Source organism: Tursiops truncatus, chromosome 15 (genome assembly GCF_011762595.2).
Source record: "Tursiops truncatus isolate mTurTru1 chromosome 15, mTurTru1.mat.Y, whole genome shotgun sequence".
NCBI lineage: Eukaryota > Metazoa > Chordata > Mammalia > Artiodactyla > Delphinidae > Tursiops > Tursiops truncatus.
The window spans coordinates 7719746-7738303 of record NC_047048.1 but is presented as its reverse complement, the minus strand read 5'-3'; the positions used below and the strand labels follow the sequence as shown (position 1 = coordinate 7738303).

The 18558-nt window shown below is 48.8% G+C and overlaps 1 protein-coding gene across 7 annotated transcripts in view; it reads right to left on the bottom strand.

The window, feature by feature from the left end:
- Window positions 1–12131, bottom strand: part of CUX1 (cut like homeobox 1) — a 348779-nt gene extending 336648 nt beyond the window's left edge. For 5 of the 7 annotated variants that reach the window (XM_033839699.2, XM_073791974.1, XM_073791975.1 and 2 more), the window contains exon 1: window positions 11913–12004. In XM_033839699.2, the coding sequence (XP_033695590.1) occupies window positions 11913–11975 (63 nt within the window). In that variant the 5' untranslated portion in view covers window positions 11976–12004. Of the gene's footprint in view, window positions 1–10322; window positions 10937–11912 lie in introns of those variants that run through there. The other 2 variants (XM_033839695.2, XM_033839693.2) reach the window with 2 other exon arrangements.
- Between the last annotated feature and the right edge of the window lie 6427 nt (window positions 12132–18558).

Below are 18558 nucleotides of genomic sequence, written 5' to 3'. Positions count from 1 at the left end.
TTTCCAGGCCCCTGTCCTGCCCTCCGCACACATCAGACACCCCCGGCCCCGAACCTGACGCCTGCGGATGCCCTGTGTCCTGCAGTTCTGACCAGTGGGGCCGCGGGCTCAGTCCTCTTGGTACCCCAGGGGCTTGAACAGGATCCAGTGCGGACACTGGGCACCACGGAGACCCGCTCAATAAATGAATGAATGATAGGCCCCAACAGTCCACGAAAAAGAATGAGTCATTCAAAAAACAAACAAAACTGCAAACCCCCTCACTCAAACACGCTGCATTATTTCTGAGACCAGCGCACCTTTGCGCATATTTTCTTACTAAATGTACAACTTCATTACAAAACAAGTCGCATCATCTCCAAAAAACCAGGCCTGCAGAATAATCATGTGAATTCAGAGTAGCCTGAACGCTCAGCTTTTCCATGAGGACTCCCTGAGGAAAGTAAGGCGCGTCAGCTGATCAGGCTTCTCATCAAGGGATGGATGTCCACCTGAAGACCCCTTACGGAGCCGGCCTCCTACTGAACACACCCCAGCACCGCCTTCACCTGCAACTGGGAACAAAACCCTGTGTGGTTGATGCTTTTCGGGTGATATGAGTGGATTTGAATCCAGTATCACTACGATGGCTAAAGCAACTAGATTCCCAGGGGCTGAGGGGGGTGGTTTCGTCTTGGCCGAATATTTGCATCTCACAGCGAATTGCTCCCCAGCACCAGCATCAGGCCAGGTGTGTCAGAGAACAGTCTTGGTTAGAGACCCATGCTCCACAGCCCAGTGCTCAGGGCAGTTCCACTGGACAGTGCCTGGCCTCCCCTGAGCCAGCTCGCTCCCTCCCTCCCTCCCTCCCTCCCTCCCGCCCAGGCCCCACCATCAGGCCTCTCTCCTGCCTTCCATTTCCCCAAAACCTTCCCACAAATTTGCTCTGTGCACAGATGGGGCGTTGAGGGCAGCAGGTGACACAAGGAGGGTTATGTTCAGCCCAACGCTGGAACTGTACCCGTACTATCAAGATAAAGTTTGCTAACGGGAGTACTCACTGCCTGGGGAAGGACTCTCTCTCAGATAATTCTCTTTGGAGCTCTATTGCTGGGAGCTGACTCTGAAGTCTCAGGGCAGGGGAGGCTCTAGAAAATGTCTCGGATCCAGCGAGGCCTTGGCCAGAAGGTGTCTGTCCACCGGTCACCCAAGTACCTTCATGTGCACCTCAGAAACTCTACTCAATCCCCAGCTGCTCACATTCAGTGACTCACCCACCCCCAAGCTCACCCCGGGCAGCTTGTGGACAGGGGACCCCTTCTGCTCCCCCTGTCGCCTCATCACGACGACCCCACTTCAAGGGAGAGCTCCTCTCAGGGACAGCAGGGGTGGCAGGGAAAGTGTGGACGGGACAGAGGCAGCCCCAGGCATCCACCTTCTCCTTGCAGCTTCTCACCTTCCAGCCCGGATCGTAGCTCCTCCACTGGACTGTGGTGTGGACGACAGGAAAGAAATCAACAGCCTAAACCAGATCCTGCCCAGGGTCAATACTCAGGAAATGAGAGCTGATACCATATATATACATATATATATATATATATATATATGGCATAAAAAAAATTTTTTTAAGCATCTGTCTTGTCACTAGTGGACATAAAACCAGCTACAATAAGAGGAATCCAATGCTTTCCTTCTCTTCTCTGCCTTTTCCTGAAGCAACACTGCAATCCCAGCTCCAGAAATGGGGAAGTTAAGACACAAGGTGGGAGCGGGGGGGACCAGATTAATCCGTCAGCCCTCCCCACCGCAAATGATGGCCAACTCTCAAGCACCAACCAAAACGCAAACAGATCCTCCACAGGCTTCAACCCACCTTGGAGACTCAACATCAAAACCTCTCCACTGCACTTCACCCCTCCTTTTTCCCAGGGCTCAGCCCCTGAATTCCCGCCACTCCCCCCAAAACCCACAAAGCCCAACAAAGGAGCGTGTCTTCTTCCACTGCCTCCTCCCCGTCCCTCTGGACACCAGGCCGTGCCCCCCTCATCAGCCACCCAGGCTGGACCCCAGGGACGGTGGCTCCTCTCAGCGCCCCCCCTTGGTGAGGTCCTGGCAGCCCTCACTTCCCCAAATCCATGCAAATGCTGATGCAGCCAGACACTGACGTCACCCCTACAAAAATACCCTAGGTACTTTCTTTGTAAATGAAGAAGCAGAGAAAGCATGCAGGCTATGAAGGCCACTGCTGTGAAACGAGCTGCTCGGGAGCCTTTGCCCAGGCCCACGGGACAGCTTCTGGGGGCCGAGCACGCCTGAGACGTTTCTCCAGCGCTGACCCCCAAGCCTTCGTGTTTCTTGCTACTCGCTTTCTCTTGCATTGGTGGAGTCCTGACCGTTGCAATACCAACTTTCCCCATTCATATGGGGAAGTTTCCTCCCATTCAGGCTGTGAGCAGAGTCAGAGAATAAATCTCTGTCAAAGAATTGTTCTGCCCGATTCTATTTTTAAAAACGTGAATTTTCTGTGTTATGTGCCACAAATACAATTATGTATATTTTAACCAACGTATATGTCACTTTGCAAAGAAGGAGTTTAATAAACGGGAATAAAAAAAGAAATACATGTTCTATCAGTGTGTATCTATCAGTAGCTTTCAAAACACAGCCATTTTAATATACCCTGCCTACCTTTCACAATTCTAAGAAGAATTCCGTTTGCTTTCTTAAACTAACTAGCTGAGTGAGTCCCAAATCAGAAATACACAGGACTGCTCCCTAAAAGACGCCCTCAGTTCTCGTGCAGCAGGACTCGCTGGGTGCCAAGATTTGTGGTGGGTGCCACAGCAGAGGGCAGAGTGAACAGCAGGCGCGTGCCTGGGAAGCTCAGTGGGTGCTATGTGGGGGCCATCAGAAACAGCAAAGGAGACAGTCAGAGCTCAGCGACCACCGGCCACCCCCCAACTGCTCTGCTGGCACACCCTCTCCCACGCTTCCCCAGGTGCACAGAACTCGGCTCAAGCTTTACCGGCCTCTGGGCGCTTTCCCTGCCCACTCCACCCGGCTCTGGACGCCCATCCTCTGCAGCCCTCCACCGATCCACGCGCATGCTCCGTGACGGCTGCCTCCCAGCCACCCGGCGCACCTCTGCCCATAGCAGGCTGCCCGCTCTTCCAGCGGGGAGCCGCGGCTCTCTCACCCTGCATCACAGTGCCTGGCACACAGGGGCTCCCTTGGCGTTGGTGAAAATGAAGAAGAAGTGCATAAACTAGGCTACAGACTCAGATGTGCAGAGGGAGGAGTTTCCCCAGTGGACCGGGGATCTGGGATCCTCCTAAGCGGGGAGGGGGCGGGGTGGAGACAGCCGTCAGGAACTCTGCCTCCTAAGGATGTGGCCGCCATTCTGTGCCAACGTGAGCCACTGTGGGTCTTTAAGGAGAGGAATGACATGATGAAATCAATGATTTGGGAAGATTCATCTGGCAGCCACATACATAATGGATCGCGACCCGTTTCAGACAATTTTCAAACAAGTAAAGGCTACACTCAGCTCTTGTAGTTAGGAAGCTTTGGCTCTCACACACAAGCAGCCTTCAAAACTAACTGCGCGCGCACACGCACACACAAGATTTATTAAAGTATCAGTGTGTCTTAAAATGACAGCATAATTACACACCAACACAGAGCAACGTGAAACAATCACCACAAACCACTTCTTACTCCTCCTGACGATGACATTCAACCGTAACTGGCAATACCCTTCCTCTTCCAATCCCATATCAATGCTGACAAATTGGGGTGCCAGGGTTGAGGAACCATAGGGGGAAGAGCATGTGTCCCTCCCCCTCCCCCAACCCCCAGGGATGGTCGGCTCCAGGTGACAGCTTCCTGCCATGCTCTCCAAGGTAAGTGCTCGCCAGGCCCTGGCCACCTCACTGGTCCTCTGCGCTTGCCCCTGAGGTCCCTGGCAGACCACGTCACCTGGACAGGGCGCTCTGGCAGCAGCCTGGGCTTCCCGTCTGGCTGCTGGGTCCCACACATGCCTGTGGAGCAGAAGCATGACTCTGAACCTGACCTGTCTCCGACTTGGCTGACGGGTGTGACAGCGCACTGTGTTATGTAAACGAGTCGAGGTACAAGAGGTACAAGTGAAACAAAGCGATTCCAGTAAACTGAGGTTTCTAACACTGGTTTACATGAACCCTCTGATTCTCACAGCTTTCTGTTTCAAAAACGCACAACTTACACCACCTCTTCCTGTGTGAACGGTAAGGGAAGGTGGAATTTTATTTGCAGGTCTACGTATTTTAGCTGTAACTTCTGCACGGTGATGACCCAAAATTTTTTCCCCTTTAAAAGGTTTGTGTCCTATGGGCAGCTGGGCACAGTAGAACAATGTGAAACAAAGAATTCACTGTACACAGAACCGCATGGGTTCAAGTTCTAGGGCAACTATCATGGTGAAAAACAGAAAATAAAGGATGCGTTTCACCATTATCTGCCACACCTTTCCGAATGAAGCAAAAACGGTGACAGGAGCAACAGAATGTTCTTATTTTCAGGGTAAGGAGAAAAAAAATCTTTTCCAAACCTAATCAAAAAATTGAATGTACAATCCCCTCCAGCAAGAATTTTATTTTTAATTTTCATTTACATAGTATCTTTCTTCCAAGAATCTCAAAATAATGGAGCTCCACAAATACTTTTAAAAAAACAACAACAACAACAGTTGTCACACGAAGGAGGGGACAGGCTTGGCAGGGCGGGAGCTCAGAGAGGGACAAGAAGTGGCAAGCAGGGTGGCAGCAGGCACTCGGCCGGCAGCACCCAGGCTGAGCGCGGCTCCGAAGCGGCCCTTCCTTTGCCAGCAGCTCACCGGCCTTGCTTCTATTTGCATCTTCCAGCTCTTCAAGACAAGGATTTACCTTTGGTGTCACTTACTAGCTTTACATCAAATTATTTTGATCTAAACAGCAATTTCTCCTCCAAAAATCCAAGGGAAGGTGGCAATAAACCAAAGACCCTTGCAGGTCCAAAATAACAACTGAACCAAGATGCCTAAAATGAGTTCATATTCTTTTGGGTCTTAAAAATATAAAACTATGTTAGAAAATAAAATGTTAACAATTTATTAGGGGAAGAGACCTGGTGATTAAGAAAGACCATCTTGCTTTTTGGGGGAAATTGGAAAGAAGCTTTTGAGCTGGTTGGGTTTTTTGTTTTTTACAGCTGGGTGGACAGGATCTGAACGCCTTACATTTGGCAAAAAGCTGTCAACACCCAAATAAAATTTTAATGACAGTAAGAATGGCATTCTATTTCTCACAATTTCGCAATGTTCACTTAAGAAAGAGCTAATTTGTCAATATGTTTTTCCCTTAACCAAACTCAAGACACCACACAACTATGCATAACTTTTTAAAGAAATGTTAACTCCTTTAACTTATTTGATAAACACAGTCAAAGAGAAAGATGTCTAAGAAAACGGCCGCAGGCTGGTATACCCAGGGTAATGCTAAGAGAGCACAAGCTTCAGAGAGAGTTCTGGTAATTTCTCCCGACATTAACTTCACAAATCACAGTCAAAAGCATCCAGGATTTCAACTGTCAGCTGAGTGAGTCGGCCACAAGCAAGACTGGGTAGGCCCTGCTGTGGCCTCTCGTGTTTTATAAAAGGTGTGGACCACATAGCTGGTGTTCCCAACTTCACAAGTGCCTCAAAGAAGGAAGCAGAATCTAGTCAGTTTCACGTGCACCTCCTACCTATTCTTCCAGTGGCTCTGCAGTGTTGGATAAATTCTTGGAAGGACTGAACACTCCCAACCCCGCTCCTTTCCGGTCACCTGTCCCATGGTGTTCCTGAGAATGGGGCGGGGGGGGGGGGGGAACCTCTGCGTAGGGATCCCACCAATCATACATTTGAAGAACTTCCCCGGCTGCCCCAGGCCCAGGGCTCTAATAAACACAAAAATTCTGCTGCCTGCCCGGGGCCTCCTGCCTAAGGAAAGGCCTTCAGATTCAAATGAAGAAACTGACAACATTTATTTTGCACACTAACATCATCGTATCAGAATTTAATTACAGCAAGAATTAGAATTATTTTTATTAGAAAGTTGTTTACTTTTCAAAGGAAAGGTTCTTGATGGGGTTTGCAACAAATCAGACGTCTTTCAGGAAGAGCTGTTCGCCTTCAAACTACGTCACATTATATGAACAGGGTAGCGCACAGACTTTTTAAGTCACAGGTACATTATCCCAGGTGCTTAGCCCAGGTGCTTCAAAGCAGCTTCAAGCCATGGTACAAATGAAGGCTATGCCACAGGTACCCCGTCAATCCCAGGTAAGTCCCTGCAGGAACACCTCCTGCCCAGCCAAAGACCGTTCTCCTCTACCAGCGTTCTCAGAGGAGAGCCGAAAAGCAGGACTGATTACAGCTCAGCAAATCCAAGACTGTGAGAACCGACAGCTCGACACAAATCAGCACCTAAACACCAACCGAAACTTGGTTCTTAAACATAAAGCAAAACCAAGGCTATTAGCTGGCTTTGAAAAGTAGAATAGGAAGAATGACTGAGATAATTCAGAGGGCCCCACCGTGAACATTTTACTGGAATATCCTCCTAACCTGGTGTTTGGTTTGGTCTGGTTTGGTTGCTATTTAAGGCTACATTTCTAAATGTACTTAGGGAAAGTAATTTCTTTCTGAATTTGAAATGTTTATCAGGGTATAAGAAAAGGTACCCAAATGCTCATGTCAACAAATGCTTATTAAATCAGAATCACAAATTTCTTTGCTCTATTAGTTATATAATACAGATATTAAATCGCTCGTCTAATTATGCCATTAAAGTTCCCCTTTCACTCCGTGATCCACACATGCACAGTTCTCTTGGGTGTCCAAGCACACACAGGTATCCCGTCCCTAAAACGCCCAGCACAGCTGAACATCAGGTAAACAGCAGTGGGGCACAGGGAGAGGTCACAGAGCCCCATTTCAAACAGCTTCAACAAAATGAATGGCCATAAGTAAGGAGTGTCTCTGTGCTCTGCTATAATAAGATTCAAACACAGGATTCCAAGAATTCCACCTGTTTCCAATTAGATACCAGAACTGCTTGAGTGTTTAAACCACATTCACTTGCTACTTATACAAAACAATTCTTCCGGGTTTTCTGAACATTTTAAGTATGTTAAAATAAGATTAAGGGTCTGGTTTAGACAATCAGAGGCAGGGGAATTTCAGCTGAAACCAAAACTATCTCTCTGCAGCCATAATGCAGAGCTTCAGACAAAACAACAGGATGAAATACACGAATTTCTATCTTTGACAATTACTTGTAAAAATCAGAACTTTCATAGGGAAAGCTACTATATATATATAATGTATGTATAATATGTTAAATAGGTTTTTAAATAATTTCTAAAAATATATGATCCTGTATATTTAATGTTTATAGTAACTTTTAGTCAGCATTTATGTTACAGTCCATCAGATATACCTGTCTTAAATATGTGACACTTACATGAAGCCAAACGTGTGACCTGAAAAAGACGGAAGCACAGGTAGGAATCTGGCTTAGCTCTGCAGGATTTTTCACACGATGAATTTCTCTTTTTAAAAATGTACAACTTTTCCTCTAACAAATTTGTCCTTCCTTCCTTTCACTGAGGATGTTCCTTGTGCTTTTATAAAGGAGCTGAAAGGCACATGGATTTTCTACTTGGAGCCCTGTTTTCTCTCCTAAGACACAGAATATGAGCACAGCCTCAGGAGCAGTTTAGACTGCTGACTGCTCCAGGTAGACTCGGAGTGGAGGGTCTCCAAGCACAGCCTGGTGCTTCTGCACAGGGACATCCCCCCCTCCACACCACCCACCCCCCCGGCCTCACATGAACCCTAGTGGGTTCGTCTGAATTGCATACAACAGGGCAGAGAACTTCTTCAACAGCCACTAAAGGTCTTGGGCTCCATCAGCTCACCAGACAGTATTTTTAATTTTAAGGTTAGCTCAGTGGATTAGGAGAGAGTCATTCCTGAGGGGACTAGCAATCTGTCCGTTTCATGTCACTAACTACTGGCAGGAGATGGGTGAAATTGGGGAAGCAGAAGAGGGCCTCTATGGACCCAACTGCCCAGGAGGTGCTGCGTAACTCAACCCCGTCACTGACTTACACTTTTAAAAAAAAAAAAAAAAGACAAAACAAAAACCCAAAAAAAAACCCTACACATAGTTTTGTATAAAAGAAAAAGAAAAAAAAACTTTAATCAAGTGATAATGACCCCCTTCCCACACTCAATCTCAAAGACAATGATATTAAGAGAACCAAGAAAACAAAAACAGCAGTTGTGTGGAACCCCTCCAGTTGTTTACTCATTATTTTATAAAGGGTCCTAGATGAGATACATATTTTAATCAAAATAATATACTTCCTAGAGGGAAGAGTTCTGGAGGGCTGGTAACATACACACTTCCTTAACAGGAGAAAACAAAATAAAAGCAACCAGAAAATGGACTTGCAGCAAAAATGAAATTGTTTTCTTATTTTGAAAAAGAGGAAAACATTTAAAGGTTACTTTTGCAGAGCTTCCTTAAAGGGAAAGGCTAGTCACCACGGAGGAATAACGAACGCCCTAGCCAGGCACTGGCAAAAAGCTACCCTAACATACAGAGTTACATGAGCTCATTTTAGAAAGTGCCCTCTTTCCAAACGTGTATTTAAAAGACAAATTTATACAATAGTGGTTTTCTTATTAAAAAAAAAAAAATCCTGGTTTTTACAAGTCTGGGATAGGATAAAAACTTGTCCAACTAGTCTTAACAAGGCCAGATCACTGAAATTCCCATACCAACAAGACTTTGGGACTAAAAAGGAAACAAAATAGAGCTCAGTCTTCAGAAACTCTCTTCCTGGGCACTCACTGCACAGCCCAAGGCAGCTTCAAGTCAGACCGAGCAGAGGGCCCGGAACTCTGCCCCGGCTCCCCGCATTGTGGCCAGGGGCTCCCCGCATTGTGGCCAGGGGCACAATTGCCTCAACTCACCCGGACCCTCCGAGACCCAGCCTCTTTACCACAACCCTCGCTGGGCTCTGCAGGCAACCCGATCTCGGTGTAAGGGGCTCTGGAAAGATGAGAAGAGTCTGAAACTAATGAATTCTCTCTTCTCAAACTGCAGTCCCACTGGCTCACTTACTGTCTGAGAATAGAGGTGACGCTAAACTAGATATCATTTCAAAAGGCCTCTTCAGGGCCCAGAGAAAGAACTAGTTTAGCCTTCTCCTGGAACTTGGGCGTTCCACAGGCAACTGAAGGTTTTCAAACAGGCGATGAAGCGGCAATAGGAAATCAATCATCGAAGGCCAAATCCTTATCTATCACCAAAAGCCAATGGCTGCTCAGTAAAAAAAACGATGCTCAAAGAATTTTTAAGATTCAAGATGAACATCTGAAAGTGCATTCACATGAACTGATAGGGAAACTTTTCAGTAAAGTTACACAGTTAACCATGCTACCCTGAAGAACTAGCTAATCACCAAGGTGGGGGGGAACGGGGTCAACGAGTTCATATAATAACTCCCTAGAAACCAAATCCACCTCCCAGGCAGTTTTGCCAGGATGCTTAAAGAAGAAACCGCATTGGTGTTAAGCTAGAATGTCACGTTTAGGAAGACAAGAAAAAAAAAAATTAAGGTTTGTCTCCTAAAACTCCACAACGGGTTTTACAGTAAGCTCAGGAATTAAATTATGGTAAAAGGGAGCTATTTTTACTAAAACAGGGTAGACCAATTTATCAAAAATGCCATTCAGCTGTGTTCATTACATTCAGGAATCTAATTTACACAATAGACACTTTGGAGTAATCTATTTTAGTCAATAAACACGAACTCCTTGAAGTTTTAATCTTATCGGAAATACATATTTCACATAGTCTTCTTGCCAGTTAAGTGAGAAATCTGAAGAAATTTCATAACGACTATGAGTCTGCTTTACCGCTCTTACGTAGGCAGAGCAGAAAACAAGCACACACAATTAAAGTTGTCATACTCCGTTTATATACATTTTAATCCAATCCGCTTCACTTCATACAAGCCCGCATCTGGAGTTCATTTGCTTTCCTCCTAAAAGTACTGTAGGTCACTATCACCAGTCCTCCGGGTTAGGAAAGTTAGGCCAAGTTTACCTTCAAGCACACCTTTGAGTTGGGAGCAACAGCCGTCCCCCCCGGGACGCCGAGGGCCCACACCCCCGCCCCGGAGCGCCAGGCCGCCCAGGGTCTCTAAGACGCAGACACCCCCCCAACACCACCGCCAGCGCTCGCGGAGTTTCTGGCCCACACGCCGCTCACCTTCAACTTGGCTCCGGCTACGCACAACATCCACCTGGCAGAGTCCCGGGGCCGTCCCGGCGCCGCGAGCGCGGAGCTGGCAGGTCCCGGGCGGACCCCGAGGGCGCGCCGCTCCCCTGGGTGGGGGTTGGCAGGCAGGAACGCGCCCCCTGGGCACGCCTGCGGCTCGGGCGCCGGATGTGGAGCCCCAGCACGATGCCCCCTCGGCGCCCGGGGCTCGGCGCGTGGTCCACGGCCCGGTATACCACAGTCCAGCGAGGCCCCGGGGGCTTTGGTTTCGAGAACCCGATCGGAGTAGGCATTTCGAAGCGGACCCGCCGCGCGGTCCATTGCCCCCCGCGGGCCCTGCTGGGAGGACAGGGCCTCGGAGGAGAGGATCAGAGAGAAGCGAGGGGGTGGGATATTTACTGGGGTCCGCGGGAGCCCCTGGGCGCGGGGAGAGGACCGCCCGGACAGGCGCCGGGGAGCAAGCGCCCCCGGCCCGGACAGACCGCGCAACCGGGCGCAGAGCCGGGCCTGCGTTCGGGGAAAGTTGCAGCCCTCCTCCGGCGCCCGTACCCGCGCCCCCGGGACACCCGACACCCGGGCTCCGCGTGCGCGGCGCCCGCCGCCCCCAGCAAGTTTCCCCAAGCGCCCCTACCGGGGTTCCCGGCCGCGGAGGGGCCGGCTCCGCGCCGCTCCTGCAGGCACACAAAAGAGCGGGGCGGCTGCGGGGTCTGCGGGTGGCCCCCGGGCACCCGCCCGGACGTAAACAAACCCCGGGGTCCGCGCTGGGCGCCCCACGCCTGGCGGGGGAGCGGCGGCGCGGTCCCCGCCCGCTGACAGCCGGGGGCCGCGGCTGGGGGCCGCGGCCGGGGCCCGGGCCGGCCGGGTAGCGCGGACGCCCGCCCGGCCACCCGCCCGCCTGGCCGGAGCCCGGCCGCGCCGCCGCCGCCGCCGCCGCCGCCGGTGGCCGCTCTGACCCTCCCCCGAGCCGGCGGCACCACAGCGCCACCAGCCCCAGCTCCGCCGCGCCGGCGGCAGTGGCGGCGGCTGCTCCTCCTGGAGAGGCAGGCGCTTCACCCCCACAGCAACTCCCCACAAACTTTCCCCGGGAATACGGCGGGCAGGGGGCGCGGGGCGCGCGGTCGGGCGCCGCCGCCGGGCCGCAGCCCCCTCCCGGCGCAGCGCCCGCCGCCGCCGCCCGCCGCCCGCTCCCCGCTCGCGCGCGCACCCCGCGGACCGCCGGGGCCGCCCCCTCCCCGGTCCCGCGGCGGCGGCGGCGGCGGTGGCGGCGGCGGCGCAGGGCCGGGGGGGCGCCCGGGGTGGGGGCCGACACCGGGGGCAGCGGTGGCGGCGGCGGCTCCCGGCGCCATCTTGGGCTGATCGATGAATTGAACAAAGAGGATCAATTTCTGATCAAGCGAGTTATCAATGGGGGCCGGGGAGCGAGAGGGACTTATCCCCGACTCGGCCCCGCTTTCCCCGGCACCCCCCTCCTCCCCTCCGCCGCGGCCCCCCGGCGGCCGGGCAGCCCGGAGCCCCGGGGGAGGCCGCGACCGCCCGCAGCCCCCACCCCCGGGCGAGAGGCCGAGCGAGGAGAAGCCTGACCTGCAGCTGCTGTAAATCAAAGCGCTTCCAATATTGAAACATCGATCCCACATTGGCCGCCATCTTGAGACATATTGAGACGGAGTGAGAGGCTGATAGAGAGGGGGCTGGAGTTCAGGAGCCGCCAGGAGGCAGCAGGCGGGCGGCGCCAAAACCCGGCCTGGAGCCGGCCGCCGCCGCCGCCACGGAGGACGCGGACTCCTCCTCACGGCGCCGCCGCAGCCATGGCGAGCCCGAGCCCGAGCCGGAGCCGGAGTCGGAGCCCGAGGGCGCGGCGGCGGCCGCCGGGCCTCGCGTGCGCGGCCCCTGCCCCCTCCCCCCGCGCCCGCCGCCAGGCCCGCGACCCCCGCCCCTCCCGAGCCCCCGGCCCCTGCGGGCGGCGGCCGCCTCCCCGGCCCCGAGGGGGCGCTGGAGGGCGACGGGAGGGGCGCCCCGGGCCCCCGCAGGAGGCCCCGGGCCCGGCTCACCTGGGGCGGTTTTCGGGCGCCGGGGGTCGCGGTCTCGGGCGGCGACGCAGCGCAGCCCCTTCTGGGCCCTCTGTTGGGAGCGGGCGGCCGTTTGGGAAGGGCACCGGCCCCGCGCCGCTTTCACTCGCCCTCCGGCAGGGCGCCGAGCGCGCGGAGCCGCCGCGACCACCTGCCCGAGCCCCGACCCCGCGTGCACCCGGCCCACGGCTGCGGCGCTGGTGTGAGGCGCTCTGGCGGTCGGCTGCCGCACACCCTCTCCCTGCGACCCAGCCGGATTCAGAGACCGAGCCAGACACGAACGGCGTTTCATGTTGGGGGCACTGGAGCCGGGGGAAAGCAGCCCTGACCCCCGTGTCGCTGCACACGTTAATGTCCCGCACAGTGGCCGCGCGGTCCCCGCGCCGCACCGCGCCCCTGGTGGCCGGGGGTCCCGATGGCCCCTGTCCGCCGGAGCTGCGCCAGCTTAGGCCACGACAGGAAAAGTCTTGGAGCCCAGTTCTGTATCCCCCCGCACCGCTTAAGCGGAACAGCCTTAGAAACTTCCTGTAGTTCAGACACATCGGTTTGGGTGCAAAAACTTGGAAAGTGTGGGTACGCTCATAACAAAAAGCATGGTCCCTAGTTTACAGGAATGCTAAAATATAAACCCCAAAGTCAATTCTCTTTTGATTTCTTTCTTCGAAGAAACCTGGCAAGAAGTACGCGTTTTATGGTCGTCATCTTTAATTGATTATAACACACGTGAGTTTGAGTTTCCAGTAGGAATACTGTACTTTTACTCTCCCGCCCTTCTTTTAACGTGTAATTAGTTAAAACAAATACCCACATTCCTCAATCTCGAAAATTATATGTAAATAAAATCTGTAAGGAACACAAAACATGTAAGTGGGATATAATTGCATTTCAACTGAGTTCGAGGGTTTAGCGTTGATCGTTGGAGTGAACTCAACATTTTTGAATGAAGGGACTGGAAGTGAAAGTCCCCGAGATTTGGAGAACACACTTGCCCCCAGGTCTGCCACTGGCGACCAGGAGCCTCAATTTCGACAACGCGCGACTCCCGAGGTCTTTAGGGGGGGTTCCCTGGGCGTCCCGGCGGCAGCTTTGAGCCGCAGCAAGGGCAGGAAGCAGGTGGGTGGGAGCGGGCGGGCGCCGGGAGCCTTGGCCCCAGATGCAGTGACGCCGCGCCAAGCAGGGCACTCCCGACCTCGGGACGCCTAGGGCCGGCTCGGCGTGGGGCGACCGAGCCCGCGCGCGCAGGCGGCTAGCGACCGCGCTGCAGCTCCGACCGCGCCGCCCGGTAGAGGGCAGCGGCGCCCCGACACTCGCGTCCTCTGGTCCCAGCGCACGTGCCCACCCGCGCGCCCCGCGCTTGGCCACGCCCTGTCCCAAAGCCAGGCCCCTAGCGGGAAACAGCAGTGCCACCTCTAGCGATTCCCGTCCCGACGAAATGCCACATGTAAAGATTCCTCCCGCTCCCACACTTGAGGGTACGTCTGCCTTCCCCTCCTATTTGTGCAGTGGCAGGCAGGTGAGACCTCGGAATTGCCCGAAAGGTACCTAGACAAATAAAATGTGCAAGGGCTTAAAAAAAAAAAAAAACCCTCCCGTGGGGAAGGCTCAAGGAAGGATCAGGGAAATGGTTTGGATTTGGTGCAGATGTTCTCAATCTAATTATCGTGTCGATCCCCAGGGTTTGAACCAAAAAAAAAGTGAAATATATATGACCTGTGTAATACTCCAGAAATACATCTGGTTGGAATTCAGGATTCTGAATCCACGGCAATATTTCAGAAATAAATTTGAATGAGTATTAAATACCCTTGTTACATTTCAGGTTATACTTACGTTATTTACATGCTAACTGGACTTAGTCGAAAAAGCACTACGTTGAATGGCCCAAATGTTAAGCTCTATTTAAATAAAGTTTCGATTTCTTCTACCAAAGTTTTGAGATATACAAGGCTAATTGCTCTCTACAGGGGGAAAAGGGTTTAGAATAACTTTACCAGCACCACAAAATGTTACCATTTTAAAGGAAAAGCACTTCAGATAAATCACTGATCAAAAATTCCCTTAGCTGCCTGAAAGAATCAGCAGAGACCTAAAAAAACTTGTTAAAGTACATTATCTTTTTCTTGAGTATAGACATAGAATAAGAACAAATTATATCTATTTCAAAAGGCTATTTTCTTTCTTTCTTTCTTTTTCTTTCTTTCTTTTTATACTGACTTTCAGCCTCCCCTTGGTAGATCAGGAGGACCTGCTGACATCCAAATATAGTGGATCTATACAAGCTGTGTACTGTATAAAATATTCAGAAAATGGAAAGGTTTTAGGACCTAGATCTCTATTAGCGTCTACAAAGACAATGGAATAATGGCTATAAGAACCCAGAGTGAAGTGTGAGACAGAGGCAGGTTAGTAAGATAACTGGCCCAGGAAATGAGAAGTGTCTTGACTTGAAAACAATATTACTTAGAATGAAGCACAAGAAAAACAACCCGGAGACACTGATGTTCTGGCTCTCCCTTTAGGGAAAGAAAGCTCACAGTTCCCAAGTATATGACTAATTCACCATCCCAATCTTTCAAAAATCAAGCCCCAAGTAATCAGATGGGAAGACTGACCAAAATGATGTTTGTTCCTGAACCCTTTAAATAATTACAGTTTCGCACCAGATCAGACAAATAAATATGCATCCAGAATGCCTAAATTTCTTTTCTGACCCATTTTATTTTGCCTATAATGGGGATGTGATAATACTAATGAATGTAACTTACAGAACACTGTAAAGCACTTTCAGAAGTTCACACTTTCCTGCCCTCCCGGCGTTGGTGGACCCTCCTGTCTCCCAACAGCTACATATAGTTGATTAAATCAATTAAGGTGAAAATTGGCAAATTCTCTAAAATGCCATATGGGTTGATTATTACTAAATTGGTCCTCCTTTGATAGCCCCAAGAAAGGAAAATATATTACCCTGTTTCCTAAAGATTCTAATTTAGTAATCGTTCTGATATAGTTAACCTAATTCCTTGAAGGAATTAACCATCAAGAATTTCTTCCAAACTGAAAAATGTCTTACAATTAGGGCATTATAAAAAAAGCCATCCTCTTTATCCCTCACAAAAGAGTCTCTATGTTCTAAGATCTTATTTATAATGAACTCATAAAATTAAGTTTCACTTAGAAACTTTATCTCCAGAAAAAGTTGGAGAATAGAGTTTTTAAGCCAACGCCAAGAATAATGAAAAAATTCAGAAATCTTCTGTCCTATGTGATATGCTTAAAAAGAAAACTCAAAAGAGATTCAGCTCTAAAACCTTAATTCACTTTCTGAATATTTTTGCATCCGAATTAGAACTGGTTTTGAATTGTTTCCAACAAGAAATACGTCAGATAACCAGAGACAATATATAATGCTAAATGTTTCCTTCATAACTTATTCACAGATAAACATAAAGACATGGCTACTTTTTGATGCACGGTAAAAAAATTATTCATACTCCTAATGAGTCATACAAGAGTCTCAGTTTTACAAATATAGAAGCTGAAAATTTATATCTAGGTATTCATTCAAGTTGACTGAATTTGAAAATGTTTTAAATTTAGGAATATCTAAGGCCAGACAGAAGTATTGAGACACTTTAAATTTGAAAAGGCCTTTTCCTTAAATCAAAAGATGATGAACAGCAGAGGGAAATTACAGTGTCTTCCTTTTGTCTTTGGCGATGGCCTTCCAGAACAATTTGGCATGGACTGTTGGAATAAATGAAAGGAAGATTCCAGATTCTTTTTTTTTCTGAAGCTCGAGAAAAACCAAACAACTTTTTTTTTGTTTTTTAAATAATACTTTATGCTAATTATTTCTGAGTACACGATTCCCTGTACTATGTAAATACCCACCAAATAAAAGTACACACTTTGCTACATGTAATTACATGCAGAATACATAATTCATCTCTATATGCCAAATGTATGTGTAGTTGTATAATTGTACCAAGAACCTGCCAAACTTGTAAGAACAAACTATAATGATTTCTAAACAATTAGACTCTCCTATTCACCAACCCCCTCAGCCTCTCTCTGGTGACAGCGTCGCTCAGTTCCAAGACCCTTTTTGGAATCTTCAAAGACTTAATTTCTGGCCCACCATTTAAGTCTGCTTTCCACTTCTGGACAGCATATGTCAGTGCCACTAGCTCTAGGTGTCTTTCCACACCTCTAACGATTACGTTCTGTTCTCTGCGTGTCTTAAACAAAAAAGCTCGCAGTTGGATCTTTCAGACAGAGCTCCGTCTTACGCTTGGAAAATACATCTAGCTTAATGGACTCAAGGGCTCACTACCTTGGGACTTCCAAACCCCTAACAGGGACCCAGGGCTTCTCATCACCCCACAAGCGCCCAAACCCCATCTCACCGGCCACACAGCCCCCTGCCCCAGTCTCTTTGTTACCAAACTTATATTCTAATATAAACTTTCTCGAAATTTAGAGTTTATTAGAATATCACATCTCATTTTCCCCTTTTTACTTCTTCCTCCTCATGAGAGGCCCACATATGTGTCATATTACATATTTCCTGTATGCTATTGAAATACATACCATCCTATATGACTCTCACTGATGACATGGCTGAACCACTAGGAATTAAGAGTGTACATCATCATAGCATGAAAGGCTTGAAGTATGTAAAGGACTATATAAATATTATTATTATCTTGTTTAATGCAAGTTCAAGTTCTGTGCTAAGACCATATATTAGTTCCTTTTCTTTCCTCCTGGGAGATATGACCCCTATGCATTCTATTTATATTGACCTTTCATTATTAATATTGTTCTTATGATATCAGTTTGCCATCCAATATTTTAAACACACAACTATGTCCCTGGTGCCAGGACATATAGGGCAGGGACACCACAGTTTTGTTTTTTTTTAATTGTATTCATGACATGAAGCAAAATATTGTTCTGTTTCTCCCCAAGATCCTTGATGACACATCTCTGCAGTTGTACAGTTGGAGTTGAATGAAGACTTGTTTTCACGAAATGTAATTAGATTTTCTTTTGTCATAAGCACTGTCAGACTGTATATTATATTTTTCCTGGGTAAGTGTGGTTTGTAAGATTTTGAAAGCTTGTTCCTATGGAAAAGAGGGAAGCTGATCTATCTAGCGGGGAGTACAAAACTTTTTTCATTCCCTCAAGCTTCATTCACAGTAAATATTTGATCTAGTGTCAGCTTTGAGAATCTGTATTAGGATATCTTTAGAGGTTTAAGTAGCTAGCAGAATCTCCTAGGATGTCAAAATTTTGTTTGTGTGTGAGATAGAAGGGAGAAGCCAGGAAAGTGGGCCTCTAATCTAGCAATAATTTTTTCTTATTAAAATGCTCTCTCACTCACACACACACACACACACACACACACACACAATCTGGAAAGCATATATGTTAAAGAAAAGAATAAAATGCAAATACTTTCATCCCAGAAGTATTTCTGGTAACAAAACAAACAAACCAAAAACAACGAAATGGGACAACATAAAAGTCCAACAGTACCGAAATGATTAAATAAATGACGAAAGTGTGTAGCCATTAAAAATTATGTTTAGTAAAATACATAGCGACATGGAGAAATGTTTAGTACTTAAGAGGAAAACAGGATATATGGTGAGCTCAGTCACAAAGAATAACGTGTTCCACAGACACGTAGGATACCGAAAGAACAGTAGGTGTCTCTGGACAATGAATTTATGGGTAAGTGTTATCTTCTTTAATATTTCTGTATTTTATATAATTTCTACATGAGCATAGGCTACTTTTATAATGCAGGAAAAGAGCAAATATTATTTAAAGTAAGGCTGGTGAAAAGCTTGGTGTGTCGTGTCTTTCAACAGTAATTTAACTCTAACCTAGAAGGGATAGCATGATCTAGTGATTACGTAGACAATTGAAAACAAAGAAAAAAATCATGTCCTAATTTTGCCACTGAGCCACTGTTTGATTTTGCCTCGGGTTTCCTACCTGTGAAATGGGAATCATTAATATTTCCTTGTAAAATGCTTTTGAGTTCTCTAAGGAAAGATCCTATAAAGGTGCGAAGTGTTATTCTATTAATGCTAATTGAAGTCCACAATTTTGGATGATGAGCCGTGGTAATGCCAAGTGACCTGAAG